We start from the raw sequence: 15,545 nt of genomic DNA on the forward strand, positions 1-15,545 counted from the left end.
AATAGCTCATTTTGCATTGCTTCACACTGCGGAATATACATTTTTATTTTCTTGGAACCATTTTTCCTGATTAACAAAACGTGTGTGTTCTCAAACTTCTCAAGTGCATTGGTGTAAAGCAGCCTTACGAGAGCGTTGACCCAGCAGGCTTTAATGTTATGTATAGTCAGAGCTAAAAGGGTTGTTTTGAGAGTTTGGAAATGCTCATCGATACGGCTCCCGTCTTTATGTGGAGGAAAGTATTCCTCATCTTAATCTTACTGTAGATTTGTTAGGATTAGGGGTCCTGTTATGGATAGATATACCAGAATGTAAAACGTCTCCGCTGCCACCAAATAGTGTGTGTTGATATGGGGGGCCTCTCTTGAGCGTGGCTTGATTTACAGTTTATTTGAAGTACCTTTAAAATCATTAATCATTCGAGATATTGCGTGAAAATGTCTACTTTAACCACAGACTGTCACTGAATCAATTTTATTCTGTTTCATAGTAAACCAACAACAAAACATTTTCTGTGTTACATGATCTTAACAATATTGTAACAACCCCAGTCTAATAGTTATGCCTTGGGCCTCTTTCAATGATCAATGAATTATGAGTTCTAAAAGTGAAATGCAGTGTACAGGCAGCAGGAATAGTTGAAACACACAAGACTTCTGTGCTCTAAATCAGTGTTTCTATGGAGACCAGGCAGTCGACTTACAGCACGGACTGCAGATCATGAGACAGTTTTTGTAAATGTAGACAGGTAGCCGGCATGTGTTGCGTTCGGAGCAAGTGATGATCTGCTCTGAGGAGACTCCTACTATGCATGACCTTTGCCATTAGACCCACATGGCCAAAAAGGGGGTTGACCATCAATGTTATGAGAGTTAGTGGGGACGCCGGCGCCACTTGATCGTATACTTGAAACCGCAGTTTCAGCAGATGACCCGAGAGGAGGGGGGAAAACTAGCTAAAACGGGATATGGTCTGTGGTCGCGTCGTTGGTGGTGTGAAGTTACCGTGCCGATGAGTGAGAGTTTAGACCTGCTGATGGACGATGGACGGTGGTTTTATAGCACCCCAGCTCTTTACACACACACACTCAGACCCAAGATCCCTCTACAAATCCTGATGGAATGTGTCTCCTATAACAACATCACTGTCACAAGGCCTGCACCACGTGACAAGGAGGGCCTGGTGGTGTGTCTGGAGTCTATATATTCATTGGACGTTGTATGCGTGTGTCTACGTGCTGGACAGCACCTTGCTTGTCAACCATTACAGAACGAGGACAAGAAGAAGTTGCCTAAACATTGTTAACCACTTACACAACGAGTCCCTGATGCCATCAAAGAGCAGAATACAATTATATCCTGCATCTAATTGTGTTGGCCATGCCCAAGAACAGTTCCCAGATACATTACCTCATGTATTGACCCAGCTGAAAAATAGATGGAGGCGAGATGGCTGGAGGGGTAAAAAGAAAAGGCGATGAGGGTGCTGACACATCTTGACAAGACGGAACAGAGAGTGTCACTCAGCACCTCACACACCGACACACGTGCACTACGAACACACGCACACATATATGCTGTACATGAGAGCTTGCCTGCAGGACGAGGCATCTGGATCTAAGCTACTGCTGAAAGCAACAGATGCCAGAAATACAGCATCACATACAGAGCCAAGGACAAAGAGGTCACACAATCACACACACACACACACACATCACAGTTCAGCTATCCAGGCCTGAATCTGGCGGACAGAGGTGAGCTTAATACGCAGCCACAGTTAATGAGACCCTCGACTGCATGTGCATTTTTACAACGTGAGCCCGCTCGCCTGCATATGTGTGTGCGCTAATGAGCAGCAGGTTGTGCATTTGCATCTTTGTGTGTCCTTGTGAGTTTGGGTTTTGTCTCCACGGGGAATGTCAGTAAAAGGGGAAGAGTTTTATTAGAGTGTGACATGATACCAGCTGTGTAAACTGGCCCCCTTCTCCAGACCAGGAAGCTGTCTTCCTGCAGATGCACTGCAGCTTCTCAACATCTCAAGGTCCTCCAAATGTTCTCATCATCTTTGCATCTTTGAGCCACTCAAGCTACATATTAGCTTTAAGCAATCCCACATGCCACAACCACAGACATGTGTGCTGATAAACTGGCAATCGCTCACATATTTACCATGAGGATTCTGAAGATGACCTGCACCACACGTCTGTGTATCTGCTTATTTATCTCTGCATCTCCTCTGGTTGCTGACTCCTGCATCAATCACACCCTCTCACCGCCGCAACAGCTGCCTCTTGTCAACGTCTCTCTGCAGCGGAGGGCGAGGGGAGGGGTGCGAAACCGCGTTTAACAGCCTCGGTTCTGGCTGAAGGGATCGTGGGGAGGGGGGTGGGTTGGTTAACAGAACATCAGGATCCCATTCAAACCAGTGGGAGGCTCATGGGAGTGGGACGGGGCGTCGGTTGTGTATGCAAAGGAGGAAGTGGGAGGTCAAGTGTGTGTGCGTGTGTGTGTGTGTGTGTGTGTGTGTCTGTGCATGTTGGTCTGCATGTCTTTTTAATGCATGTTTAATCATAGCTGCTATGCTAATCCTTGCAGCCTTATGAGCTCTGCGGTGTTTTCTTTAATGTGGTCGTTTTGATTTACCACTGCTTCCATTGAAGAGTCTTAATGAGGTTGTGTGTGTGCGTGCGTGCGTGCGTGCGCGTGTGTGTGCGTGTGTGTGTGTGTGGCGAAAAGGCTGCAGCTCTCCGCAGCAGAACAGTACAGCACTGTCTTCATGCACCTCCAGGTTACAGGTCAGGGCTGAGGCATGTAACTGTCCACATCAGTCCCTATTTGACACTTGACCTTTCACCTCTCTCTGGCCAGGCTGATGCCTTTTCCAAACTGTGGGTCGCACAGACTGAGGAAGCTGATGTGCTATTGATTGGTGGCTACAGTGAATGGATTATGCCATCCATCTTCAAAAGTCCAGGATCCCCAGGAGACCAGTGGAAAACTTGAGTCTGACAGTAGCTAGATATGAGCTGGAGATGGTGGTGGAAAGACTGAGTTGAGAATGGAGGGGAGGGGTTTGTGGAACTGGTGTTGAAGAGGAGGGGAAAGCTTTTCTCACTTCTGAATCAATGAATGTCTTTCTGGTAGAGATAGCAGATGTTGTTTTCACTTTCTTCATCTCTTCCTCTCATTTACAGTAAAACAAATACTTTAATTGATTCCTGAAGATACTGTTAGTCAGAGCCTGTCCCTGCTTCTGGCTATTCTGTGTGAGCATCTAATACCGCAAATTACACTCGGATACTCTAACTAACTTGTTGTTTGCTGGCCTGTGCACTATGACTCATTTCTTTATCTGTTTTTATATAAATTATGTGTAAAGTTTGTGACAAAAGTCAAAACAGAAGTAAAATGTAAAACAAGACAGCATACTGCACAGAAAAAAGACAAAGCCAACATTATGATGTTTAGCAGGTATCATGATTACAATGTTTAGTTTGCTGGAAACTAAGAATACAGATGATAAAGCCGAATGTTGAGGAGCAGAGATGTAAAAACCGCAATAGAGATGAAGAATTCAAAATGAAATGATTCCACCCTGCTAAGATGATGACTGCGTGTCTTTGTGTGTCTTCTGCAGCAGAGCACATTGCCCCCGGCCAAATAAGAACACTGTGTACTCGAACGCCTCGTACCAACAATAATATGCCACCCAGCACAAATCCGAGTCCGCTCCTGTTCCCGTTCTTTCAGATGTGACACCTTGCTTTGCAGAGGGCAGAGTAACAACAGGTTTGTCATTTCAGAAATAGAGTCTGTGTTGCAGACGTAGCACACCAACTGGCTTGCTGTCCATGACATTTCTGAATACCACAATACATTATTGTCCCCGTTCGGTTGCGTGTAGTGTGTGCCAACATACGTATCTCATATGTGAGGGTATTTTAAATGGTCTTTTTGATAAAATACAAAATCCTACCTTTAAAATGTTTTACAATTGAACAGATTAAAAAAGAAAACATTTCCAATTTGACTTATCACACCTGAAATGCCAAAGAAGTCATGTTTCCTATGCCACACAGATTCTGCCCTCTGTCATTAAGTAACAATACAACGGAGTAAAAATACTCTATAACAGGTAACATTTCTCCATGCAAAATCAAAAAAGTCTCCGAAGTACGAAGTGGCAGAAAATTGGGATGTATCTCAACATTTTATTAATACAGTATGTGAGCAAATGTACCGTAATTGCACCACTGACTCAGGTTCTGCTTTCTATAAAAGGAAGGCAGTAATGCAACTTTTCCACCCCTTTTCTTCAGCTTCTACTATGGCAACATAGTCAAGAATTACTCTACAGATACTAGATTGCCAGGTTCCTCTCAATCACTGTCCACATCTCACCAGTGTCGCTTCATGAGATCAGAGAACAGGAATCCTACCAAACTGCAGCTTCCATTTTTAGTATCAAAGACTCACTTCCTGTCAGCGTGAGCAGGGCCTGGTAGTTTCCTCCTATTCAAAGATTAGCGTCTGTGGTCCTTTTATATTCATGCCAGCTATATTTGAAGTGAAATATCACGTTATCCTCCTGTTGGCTTAAACGGAAACACCGGTGGCAGGTTATTGTAGAAGGAAATCGTCTGTTTCTGATGATTTTCCAAGTCGGCCTTTTTCACACCAGGTGTTGCTTATAGCATTAACGATGGCATTGTTACATTCAAGTGTCCCAGTAAATAGACAGGCAGTGATTCATCATTTATTTTGTATCAGTTCCATATGTGCTTTTCCTACTGTGGTATGTCCTTTGTGAAAAGGGCCTGTTATCAAAGAAGAGGACCTGAAGTATAGCTCCACCCAAAAAGTCTAAATCCTACATATGTACAGGCTTCCTCTCATCCCTCAGCAGGCGTAGTCGTCAGCATCCCAGTTAAATCGTCTCTCGCTCACAGACGAGCAGGGAGAACATTCCTGATTTTACATGCACATTAGCCAATCAAGATGATGTAAACGATCCGTGAAAAAGTATTTTAGTGTCTTCTGAAAGAGATTTAATAGACTAAGAAGGAGTGAAGACACAGATATCTTGCTTGCGTTAATGCTCCTCACTGTGCTCCTGACATTAACCAGTAATTCATGCTCAAACACATGCAAAGGCCGCGTCAGGAAAGAGGCTGAACGAGACAGGACTGCCTGAAATGGAAAACCTTCCATTTCTGCCTTCAGCGTTTAGTCATGTTGAATGACCATAAGTGTAATTCCAGTCGGTGACACAAGAGAGGCCCTCTCTCTGCCCTCCATACCACAGACTGGAGGGAGACGCCAGACCAACACACAGGAGGGAGGGGGGCGGCAGGAAGAGGGAATTTTAATGCAGACTCTTTACGCCACACACACAAACACACACACACACACACACGGACAAAAGCACATATATCACATTAACGTTTACAATTTAAGCTTTCTGCTGACGCTCTCATTTCAGACGGCTCGTTGGACAGAGAGCAAGTCAAGCATCTGTGTCTGACTCACAGTGATCTTGTGAGTGTGAAACCCGATGACCCCCAGCAGGATGTAGGAATTCAAGATGACTGCAAAGAATTTGTAGTTTTGTGCGTCATGACAAACACCAGCTGTTGTCAGATGGCAACAAGTTTTAACAGCAGAAAAAAATGTCAAAACATCAATTTTCGATCTGCAGCACAATCTACCTTGTGATGATCCTTGTGCTTCACCAAAATATGCAATAAAAAACTAAATTACTTCTTCTATCTATAACAGGTTGCACTGTATGGCGTGCTTAACCTAAGACATATATGTAATCCTTTATTAGAGGTTGACATTTTGGGAAACACACTCATCTTCTTTCTTTCTGAGAGTTAAAGAAGAAGATTGACATGTCTGCATTGACAATATGAAGCTGGAGCGGCCTTATTTTGAAAGAACAGATTTAGGTCTTGACATCCCTCCGAAGTTTGTATATGGGGTCCATCATCCCATCTCAACTACGCAAACAACTACAGAGTTAAATGTTCTTTATTTTTTCCGATACGACCAGTCACACTGAAAGCAGATATTGTGAAGACATCCGTATGACCCTCTGCAGCCATGTGTTCTCCTGAGAACCCCACTCTGGTCTTCCAAGAGGCTGATCTGACATGGTCTGGTGGTCTAGCTGCATGTGTTTTGCAGGGGCTCAGATCCTCATCAGCTGTGATGTTTGTTTACATTCTCACTCAGGGCCTCCAGGGACAGACAGCGGCCATTTCAAAGTTAAACCGTGGGAAGAAACGGGGCGATAAATAGCACAGAGAGAGAGAGAGAAAGAGAGAGAGAAAGTGAGACAGCAACACTGAGCCCCGTGGTCTAAGATGCATAACACGTCAACCTGTCCGAGGAATTGCAACATCCTTGATTTGATTTTGGCCGGGGACCTCACATGACTCCACTTCTCTCTTTGAACTCATGTTTCCTGTAAGATCAGCTTCTGTACTCAAATAAAAAAATCTTAAAAACAACAAAATCAGTTGACATCATGCCAAATCATTGCTGTAATCAATTTAAAAGAGATGCGAACAGCAAGTTTCCAAGTGTTGACAAGCTTAGCTTTTTCAGTGGTGTCAAATCTGCAGTAATTGGTGTGTTCCAGTGCAAATGTTGAACACCAAACCTGACCAAAAAAAGAAAAGAATGACCTTTAAACCGACAGAAAAGTAAAGCGGTGGAGGGACCAATAGTATGATCAATAGCCAGCGATCATGATGAGCGGGATCTCTGTCCAACAACTTGCACCACTGATCCATTCCAGAAAAACTTCAGTCCAGTATTGATGTGTAGACATAAAAGGAATCAATAGCCAGTGAGAAAAGCACTTCTGACTTTACCCGAGCTACAGAGCCCTGCCTTCACGCCACATCATTCTCCTGTAGTTGACCTTTACAGCATTAACAGGATTTCTTCTGATTAATATGCTTTGTTTCAGAATAAACTTTGCTTTTCTTACATTAAATGTTGATGCATGTTTGTAGGATTATTACATCATTAGGTGCATATTTTTATGGACATAATGATTCTTTTTCATTAACAGGAAATTGAGAGTTGTAACCGATGTGTAAAGTAGCTGTTGCAGAAGAGGTAGTGTTTTATATTGTCAGTCGCCTCAACTCCAAGTACTCACGGACATATTTTCACCAGATTGACCTGCAATATAAAGTCTATACATATATATATTCAAGTAATTCTGCATTTACCAGCCTTTGCAGCACTTTCACTCCAGACTGTACTTTCTTACAAGATGTACAGCAAGCTCCAGATGTGGTTTAGTTAGACTTACATTAGGCCTTGAACTGTAAACACTACATCATCTGAGATGATAAATAGAAGATAAATCAATGGGATTGAATTTGCATTTTCAAAACAGTCAAAACTATTGTTTTCAATTGTTAAAGTAGGCATCATTTCTTAGCCAACTTTCATTTTTCGTTGATTACTTTTTTGTTAAACCTTGCAATATGATGAAACTATAGATAACACCAGATGTGTGGAGTCCTGGCTGCACTCTGCAGCTCTATTGTGCCTCTCCGTGGTCACATGTGTGTAATACAACTTTGCAGCCACCTGAAGATGTCGCACAAGAAAAACTCATTTCCCGGATGCATATTCGTTGCTGCTACGTAGCCTTCAAAATAAAAGTGCCAGTCTTGCAAAAAAAGAGACGCTTTTTGGGCTGAAGAAGACGACAACCAAATACTGTGATTTGTTTTTCTAATTGGATTCAAATCTACCACTAAATAAATACCTGTAGGCGGATAGAATAGTGGCATACCGAACATTTGTTAGATAGTGATTTACAAATGGGCAAATGTAGATAGTATCAAGCCATTTAGTTTCCAGACACCAGGCTCAGAGAAAAACGGATGTCAACAAAGGTTTTATTTTGAAGATGTTCCAACGGAAGTCTTGCATGCTTATCGGTCCAATGAAGTTATTTGTAGCGCCACCTCCGGAGCCTGGATGGACCTCCCAGGCCCTCCAGAGACACACACCCAGAGAGGATCAGGTGCAGCCAGCAGAGTCCGTCTTTAGACACTGAAGCGGTCAGACACACATGATGAGGCTGCTGCCAGCTGTTGTCACAGTGTCACTCACTGTGGCGGTCGCTTACTACCTGTACATCCCGCTGCCTGATGCCATCCAGGAGCCGTGGAAGCTCATCATGATTGATGCTGGATTCCGAACAATGATGCACCTGGTGAGACAGAGGTTTTGCATTTGGGAATACATTGTGGTACACGTGCAACTTGAGCTGTACTTGTGATCTGATCTGTATAAATAAAAGCTAATATTTTTTTTTTTATAGCAGTTGTTTTCCACATGAAAAAGACAAGTTGCATGTACTGCATAGTGGCAAAGACACACCTCTTACCCTAAAACACTGTAACGCATGTTCTCTTTATTATAAGGTCTTTTCAAGCTGTTATCCATGAAGGCACATTAGTAATTAGTCATTTGTACATTAGTAGGTGAAATGTACAAACTTTGTGAAAGGGCTTTTCCAGTACATTTACACTTAGATTGTGAAACTGCCCCGCTGTTTGTAACATGACCGACCTGTTGCAAAGCACCCACCATGGAATTTGATCTCGGTCAGTGTGCGGACACACCCCTCCACCCTCACCTTTGTGCTACATTTTGTAAATGGTACTGCAGGTGAAGAGTAATGATACCAGTTATCGCTGTCTGAGGGAGTTTGCAGATTATAAGGACTTGTTTGCTTTAGTACTCTTTGTTCAAGTCATGTAATAATTAATCTCATCTTTCCTTTCCAAATATGAAGTGAAAAAAAACAAAAAAAAAACTTTGCGATAAGATTTAAAAGAAAAGTCCTACTGGTCTGTCCTTGTTATTTAAATAGTTGTGCTTAAATTTGTTCTATAACATTTACTATGATTTACTGTAGAAGAAGCTCAAATGGTTTTAAACTACTCTGTGATAAATTGCTCTTTTTTTGTGACAGCAGGTTGACATTGTTGGTTTTGAGTGAAATGTCTTGACAACTATTGGATGGATTGCCATACAATTTGGTACAGACGTTCATGTCCCCCATGATCCCATTACATTTTCAATTCTGTCTGATATCAGGCAAATAAAGTTCAACCTAAGGAAGTGATCAAACTAATATTATTATGAAACGTTGTTTCAGTAACGTTGGTGTTGCTGGTTCTGAATCCCCACTGTGTCTGCTGGCCTTGGCTGAACCAGACTATTGAGACAGTCTGAGACGTTTGTGGGGAGGAGGGCAGACATACTGAGACACACCAGTAAGATACAGTACAGAGGTGACATGGGGAGACAGTTGTTTCTCAACTCCCTGCCAAGAGATGAATTTCTCCTGCTGTTTTCACTGGTCGCCCCAAATATGTCTCGAATGTCCTTTCTGTCTTCAGGCCTCTTTGAAAGCTTGGCTGGGCTTTGACCATTACATCACGTCAATCAGGCAGTCCATGGACGGTTTTGACGGCATGGTGAGGGAGTCCGGCGGAGGGGTCATGCCCGGAGTCAAAGTCAGCGACATCACTTTCGCCGGCGTCCCGGTCCGAGTGTACGAGCCCCCGGCTGGAGGGGAGGGTCATCTGAGGAGAGGGTTGATGTTTATCCACGGGGGAGGCTGGGCCCTCGGCACTACCAGTGAGTACGGACATTCCTGCTGTCTTTAAGCGCAAGTAGAAGAAATGAGGTCAGAAAAAACAGCAAAGTAAATGGTCAAAACTTGAGAACGTAGAAGTATTTTTCACCCAGCGTTTGCAGCTCATTGTGCACATTATTTATCTCTATAATTATTGCTCTTAGCCCTGTATTCAGTTGGAAAAAGGCAAGCTTTGTTCCTTTATTTTGTATTTTAAAAGCGTTATAAATGCCACTATAAACGCAACATCAAGACCGTCTTGAAACCAATTAACCAACCAAATGATTGCTAATATTTTTGTTTTATTGAATGTGATCTGTTACATTTTCTGCCTCAAAGGGAAATGATTTGTCCAGATTCCACAAACGTTTGTGTTGCAACTTGTGTGCGTGTCTTCGTGCCTTCCAGTGATACTTCAAAAATGTTGATAATTAAGCTGCAAAATATTTTATGTGCACTTTTCCAAACTCCTCCACCTCTCTCTCTCACTTCCTCAGAGAAGGGGTCGTATGACACAATCAACCGGATGTTGTCCGACGAGCTCAACACTGTTGTGGTCTCTGTTGAGTAAGTGTGCAACACCAACCTGCTTTTGCTAAACGTTGCTGCTCATTGAGACAGAAACACACTTTAAGAAATACACATTCTCAGACGTTAGAAAGCTCCCTTCAGAGCCACAGAAGTGTTTTCAGTCATACTCCTTTAGACAAGTGAATTGATCTTCAATGTGCGAAATTGGTGGCGTGACCCTTTAACTACAGAAAAAGTGCTTACAGTCACATTCTCCTAAGTTTTCGAAGCCTGCAGTAAATGATCGTTTGCAACCCATGTCTGTGTAGGTATCGTCTGTTTCCAGAGGTGCACTTTCCAGTGCCGTATTTAGACTGCCTCGCTGCTGCCAAGCACTTCCTGTCCCCAGAGGTCCAGGCCAGGTATGCCATCGACCCTGAGCGTGTGGCTGTGACAGGTGACAGTGCTGGAGGAAACCTGGCTGCTGCGGTCGCTCAAGAGGTAAATACCGAAGCAATCTCCTGTCGGAAAGTGTGCACTGTGTATAAAGATCAGAAGATGGAGGCCTTACGTTTTTTTTTTTTTTTTTTTAATTTTCCTAGATTTCTACAGATGAGACTATGAGTGTGAAATTCAGCGTTCAGGCGTTGATCTACCCAGCGCTCCAGGCTCTGGACTTCAACACGCCCTCCTACTTGCAGAACCAGAACATACCCGTCCTCTACCGGCTCCTCATGGTCCACTTCTGGCTGCAGTACCTTGGTGCTGACCTCTCCCTTCAGTCCCAGTGGCTGGCCAACAACCACAGCTCCTTACACCACACGAGCATCACCCCAGAGCTGAGAGCGCGTCTAGACTGGACCGCCCTCCTGCCCCCGAAACACCAGCAGAACTACAGGCCTGTGATTGTGAAGAAGGGTTCACAGGGGACAGGGAAGGAGGTGCCGGGGCTGCTGGATGTGAGGGCGTCACCACTGTTAGCAGGACCAGAGGTTTTGGTTAAATGCCCTCGAGCATACATCCTCACATGCGAGTATGACGTGTTGAGGGATGATGGCCTGATGTACGCACGGCGCTTACAGGACGCAGGCGTCTCAGTCACCAACGACCACTATGAGGACGGCTTCCACGGATGCTTCAACTTGATCACCTGGCCAATGGAATTTGATGTAGGGAAGAGAGCACTCCGGGGTTACCTCAACTGGCTGCAGAACAACTTGTAAGAGTGTGTGTGTGTGTGTGTGTGTGTGTGCGCAAGTGAGTGAAAGGCTCTTTATGGGTGCATGCATGTGTGTGTGTTTCATTGATGCTGCTTTATGAATCATAAACTTGCTAAGGGCTAATACATCTGCTCTTTGTTTAAAAATGCAAGCTCAGGGCCCCCCCATGTTCTTGCAGACACAGACACACACATACTACCTTGTTACATATGAAGCTCTGCTAGCAATGCAATATCTGCCTGCAGTGGAGAAGGGCAGATATGTTAACATTAACACGGCTAACACTGTGACCAGCTAACAATACATTTTAAAAGATGCACAGCCACAAGCTTTCCACTAGTGTAATGAATACATAATGAATCTGCTTCCACTGGGAGGAAACATGTCAGTTCACTGATTTCTAGCCCCGCCACAAACACATGAGCAATATATGTCACGTTTAATACATTTTATACTTCACTTTTAGAATAAAACAAACAAAAGTTCACGTCAGCAGTGGTTTACACTGTCTGATGCACTGAAGACAAAAACAAAGTGACCCAACAAGTTACTCCTCCACCACTTTGGCCTACACTGAAATATCTTAACTATTGGATGTATTGCTATGAAATGTTCTGAATCATTTGTAATAACTTTGGTGATCCCTTCACTTTTACTTGTCAGAATTGTAATTTGCTCAAATTTGTTTTTCATTAAATACCAGCCAAACTAATTCCCATCAGCCTCCAGCAGCCTACTGTTGTGATTTTTGAACAAATTGATGAATAAAAAAAATGTGACGTCATACTTCTGAGCAAATATTGTTCTGTTAATTTTCTATTTTCCAGTTACACTGTTATTTATCATCAGCCTGTGATGTTCAACATATTAAATGCTATTTTGTTACTCGGTGTATTTCCAGAATGCCTTTTAACAACCACCATAGTACAAATGTGAATTATTAATTATTGTTTTTAATTATTATTTCAGAAATAAGGCTTTCATAAAAACTATGCTTGAATTACTGTATTGGAGCTGCTATTTGGTCAACTTTTTTTGTATAAAAAGTACAAAAACTAGAATTTGAACAAGAAGTTAAAACCGACTGAATCAAAGAACAAAATGCCCGATATCTTTAACATTGATTGTTTCCAGGGCCTCTGTGCAATCAAACTGACATGGTTATAATAGGCCACCTTTAGCTTATTGTGTTATATTATATCTATAATACATACAAATACTCATGTTTGTCAGCTATTCTGTGGATATGCTTTCCAGCTATTAAAACAAAAAAAAGTGAAAAGTTGTCAAAACAGGCCTATCCCAATCAATAAGAAGCCAACACAGAGGAGAAAAGTTCCCTTCAGGTCTAACTTAATCATATTTCAATATAGCAGGAAGAAGTGAAGAGCAGGGTGGTTTTGATGACACAGCTTGTAAATAGTTAATTCATATTGCACGTGTACTCCACATTGCTACCACGAGAGAATGCAAAGACCCTCCCAGGGCTCTAACATCGGGATCAGACATGTTTTTGTTTCTTGTGCATTTCTGGGTCACGAAAACCAGCATGAGCAATAATCGGTGCAACACCCCCCTCTAGTGGACTGACATGAACATGCACCTTCTTTGGCCTTAATCTAACACACATTTGGTAATCACAGGTGGAACCGAGTACATTTACTCAAGTAACCCATTCTACTTAGCTTTTAGGTGCTTTTATGTGCTTCCAGAGGCAAATATTGTACTTTTTACTCTGCTACTACTAAAGTATAACACATTGTTATAGATTAAACTACCCAACAGTATGTAAGAAGTTGAAATGAGTTACTCCTTAAACCAAATACCAAAGTAAAATGCTATTTACACATGAATGCATCAGCAAAAATAATCCAATAATATTATATATAGCAATAAAACACTGACAGGGGCCATTTGTCTGCAAGTCAAATATGTTTTATACTTTAAGTATTCATTGCTGATAAGCCTTCTGTAATTAAAAGCAACATTTTGAATGAAGTATTTTTGACATTGCTATGGTATTTTTACTTTTACTCTGGTGAAGGACCTGAACTCTACCTTCACCACTGTGTGATATTACACTTGGAGGACATTGAACACATCCTTTCTTGATACCTAATCTTATATTAAACTTGATGTTAATCCTCATAACTGCATGTCTAACTGTTGTCCTTATCCTAACCTTTTTAGGACGTTTTTATTCATTTATATAACTAATCTTTGGCCAGTTTACCTGGTTGAACATTATAAATGATAAATGATATATGGATTGTGAGTTAAATATGTTTCTATGCTCCCACATTCACACACAGAGTAGTTTCCTATCAGGGAAACACCCTTCCACTGACGGTGTGGGTTGACACACTAAGTCACTGGCACACATTTGCATGCATTGTGCTGCTGCAGCATTTTTCGGCACTATAGTCTTTGTTTTACAGATGAGACAATGAGCAGCTGTAGTGCTCAGATGGGAATTTAGGGAGATTCCATGACTTTACCGAGAGGAACGTGAGGAGGAGAAGCCTCGGGGGGAGGGAAAAGGGGAGTGACGAACAGAGGAGGGTGGATGGAGCGTGTTCTCTCCTTTAGTTCCATTATACTGTAGGTCTTCCGGGTGTTAGTCAAGCTTTTGTATCCCGGGGGGGGGGGGGACTGCTTTCTTTTCCTGAGAAGCAGCACTTCTCTTTGATGAAACTATTTTCCAAACACTAAATCTGAGATCGGTTACATCAATAATTGGAAACAGGAAAACACAGAGTCACAGAGTTTAACAATTTCACAGAACTGTTGCGTGTTCCTCACAGGGAGCCATTTGCTCAACATTTGCTCAACATTTGTTCCAGCTTTTTTTCCAGGGTTTTAAAGTTACAACTCTTCTGATGTTTATAAATAGCAATAGCTATTCAATGTAATTACATTTTGTAATTACCTTTCTACATATTAGTTTTCATTCCAGTGATTGATTCGAATCGCCTTCCCACGCCGGAGGGATTCACAGGAAACGATGCAGCGTTAGTTTGTAGTTTGCTTTTGTTACCTTTACACAGAGCTAGATGTTTCCCCGTTTCCAGTCTTTAAGCTAAGCTAAGCTAAATGGCTGCTGGCTGTAGTTTCATATACTAAACATAAGTAGTGTCAATCTTCTCATTTAACCCTCGGCTGGAAAGCAAATAAACATATTTCCCCAAATGTCAAACTATTCCTTTAAGCTTTAAAACACCAGAGGATTAAAGCCAGTCCGGGCTTGCTGCACGTGGACATGGCAGAGGTCAAAGGCCACCGGCAGATTGGCTCTAAAAGGAAGAAATAACAATAACATGATAGGAAAAAATATTTGAACATAGTTTTTCATCATCTTTCTCTGTCTCTCTTTGTCTGTTTGCCATGGGACTGTAGACAGGTATGTCTCTCAGGGTGTCATCTTCCCTGCCCGAGGCCAGAAAGTCTTCAGATATCAGTCATCTTCTCCCCACTTCTCTCTGACAAGCCTGGGAATTGACACACCTAAGGGAACACAGGAACCTCTCATCACCATCTCATTCCGCACTTTGAGATTTTAATCAGTAGAGGAAACAAAGAAAATACTTATTTTTCGTCCTCGCTTGCACGGACACCATCTTCTGTTCAAACTGGTACAGCGCTATGCCTCCCTGTGTGAACATGACGGCTGCAGCCGGTGTGCTTTAACGCAGGTCCGTTTGATTGTTGGGAGGGTCGTGCACATCCAGGAGCTGTGAATTCCTTTTAGCTCCACTCTCACTTCCTCACAGCGACAATGGAGCAGGGGTGAGAGGTGAAGGAATGAAAGTAAAGGAACCAGCAGGAATCACTCGAGGTTAAGCTCTGCAGATTGAATGACTCCCCTGGGACAAATGCTACTTCGGCCTACACATAAGAATACACAATGGCGGGTCTTTTGGCACCATGATCGAATAGCATTCACTTAGATCACTTCACAATTGCAGGAAAGAGAGGGGGGGGAAAGCATTTTTTCATCTCACTGTTCAGATGCTGATTATGTACATCTGCACTCAAGTGCTTTAGGTCATATGCCAACATGGCATTGTTTCATCTTTTTTAGCAACAGCCATTCATACAGTCAAAATTGTTATGAATAAAAAGTTGAGCAAGACA

General features: G+C 42.6%; 1 protein-coding gene across 1 annotated transcript; it reads left to right on the forward strand.

The window, feature by feature from the left end:
* Positions 1–8,106: 8,106 nt before the first annotated feature.
* nceh1a (neutral cholesterol ester hydrolase 1a) lies at positions 8,107–11,414 on the forward strand. The gene is made up of 5 exons (XM_076108321.1): positions 8,107–8,247; positions 9,443–9,683; positions 10,179–10,248; positions 10,521–10,692; positions 10,794–11,414. The coding sequence occupies exons 1-5, from the start codon at positions 8,107–8,109 to the stop codon at positions 11,412–11,414; spliced, it is 1,245 nt and encodes a 414-aa protein (XP_075964436.1).
* Positions 11,415–15,545: the final 4,131 nt, after the last annotated feature.

The sequence above is a fragment of the Anarhichas minor genome, unplaced genomic scaffold (genome assembly GCF_050575085.1).
Source record: "Anarhichas minor isolate MPS153535 unplaced genomic scaffold, ASM5057508v1 ptg000040l, whole genome shotgun sequence".
NCBI lineage: Eukaryota > Metazoa > Chordata > Actinopteri > Perciformes > Anarhichadidae > Anarhichas > Anarhichas minor.

Coding starts and splice junctions, on each gene's coding strand:
- nceh1a (XM_076108321.1), top strand. CDS start 8,107: ATGAGGCTGCTGCCAGCTGTTGTCACAGTGTCACTCACTGTGGCGGTC. Junction 8,248..9,442: donor TCCGAACAATGATGCACCTG/GTGAGACAGAGG, acceptor TTCTGTCTTCAG/GCCTCTTTGAAAGCTTGGCT. Junction 10,249..10,520: donor ACTGTTGTGGTCTCTGTTGA/GTAAGTGTGCAA, acceptor ATGTCTGTGTAG/GTATCGTCTGTTTCCAGAGG.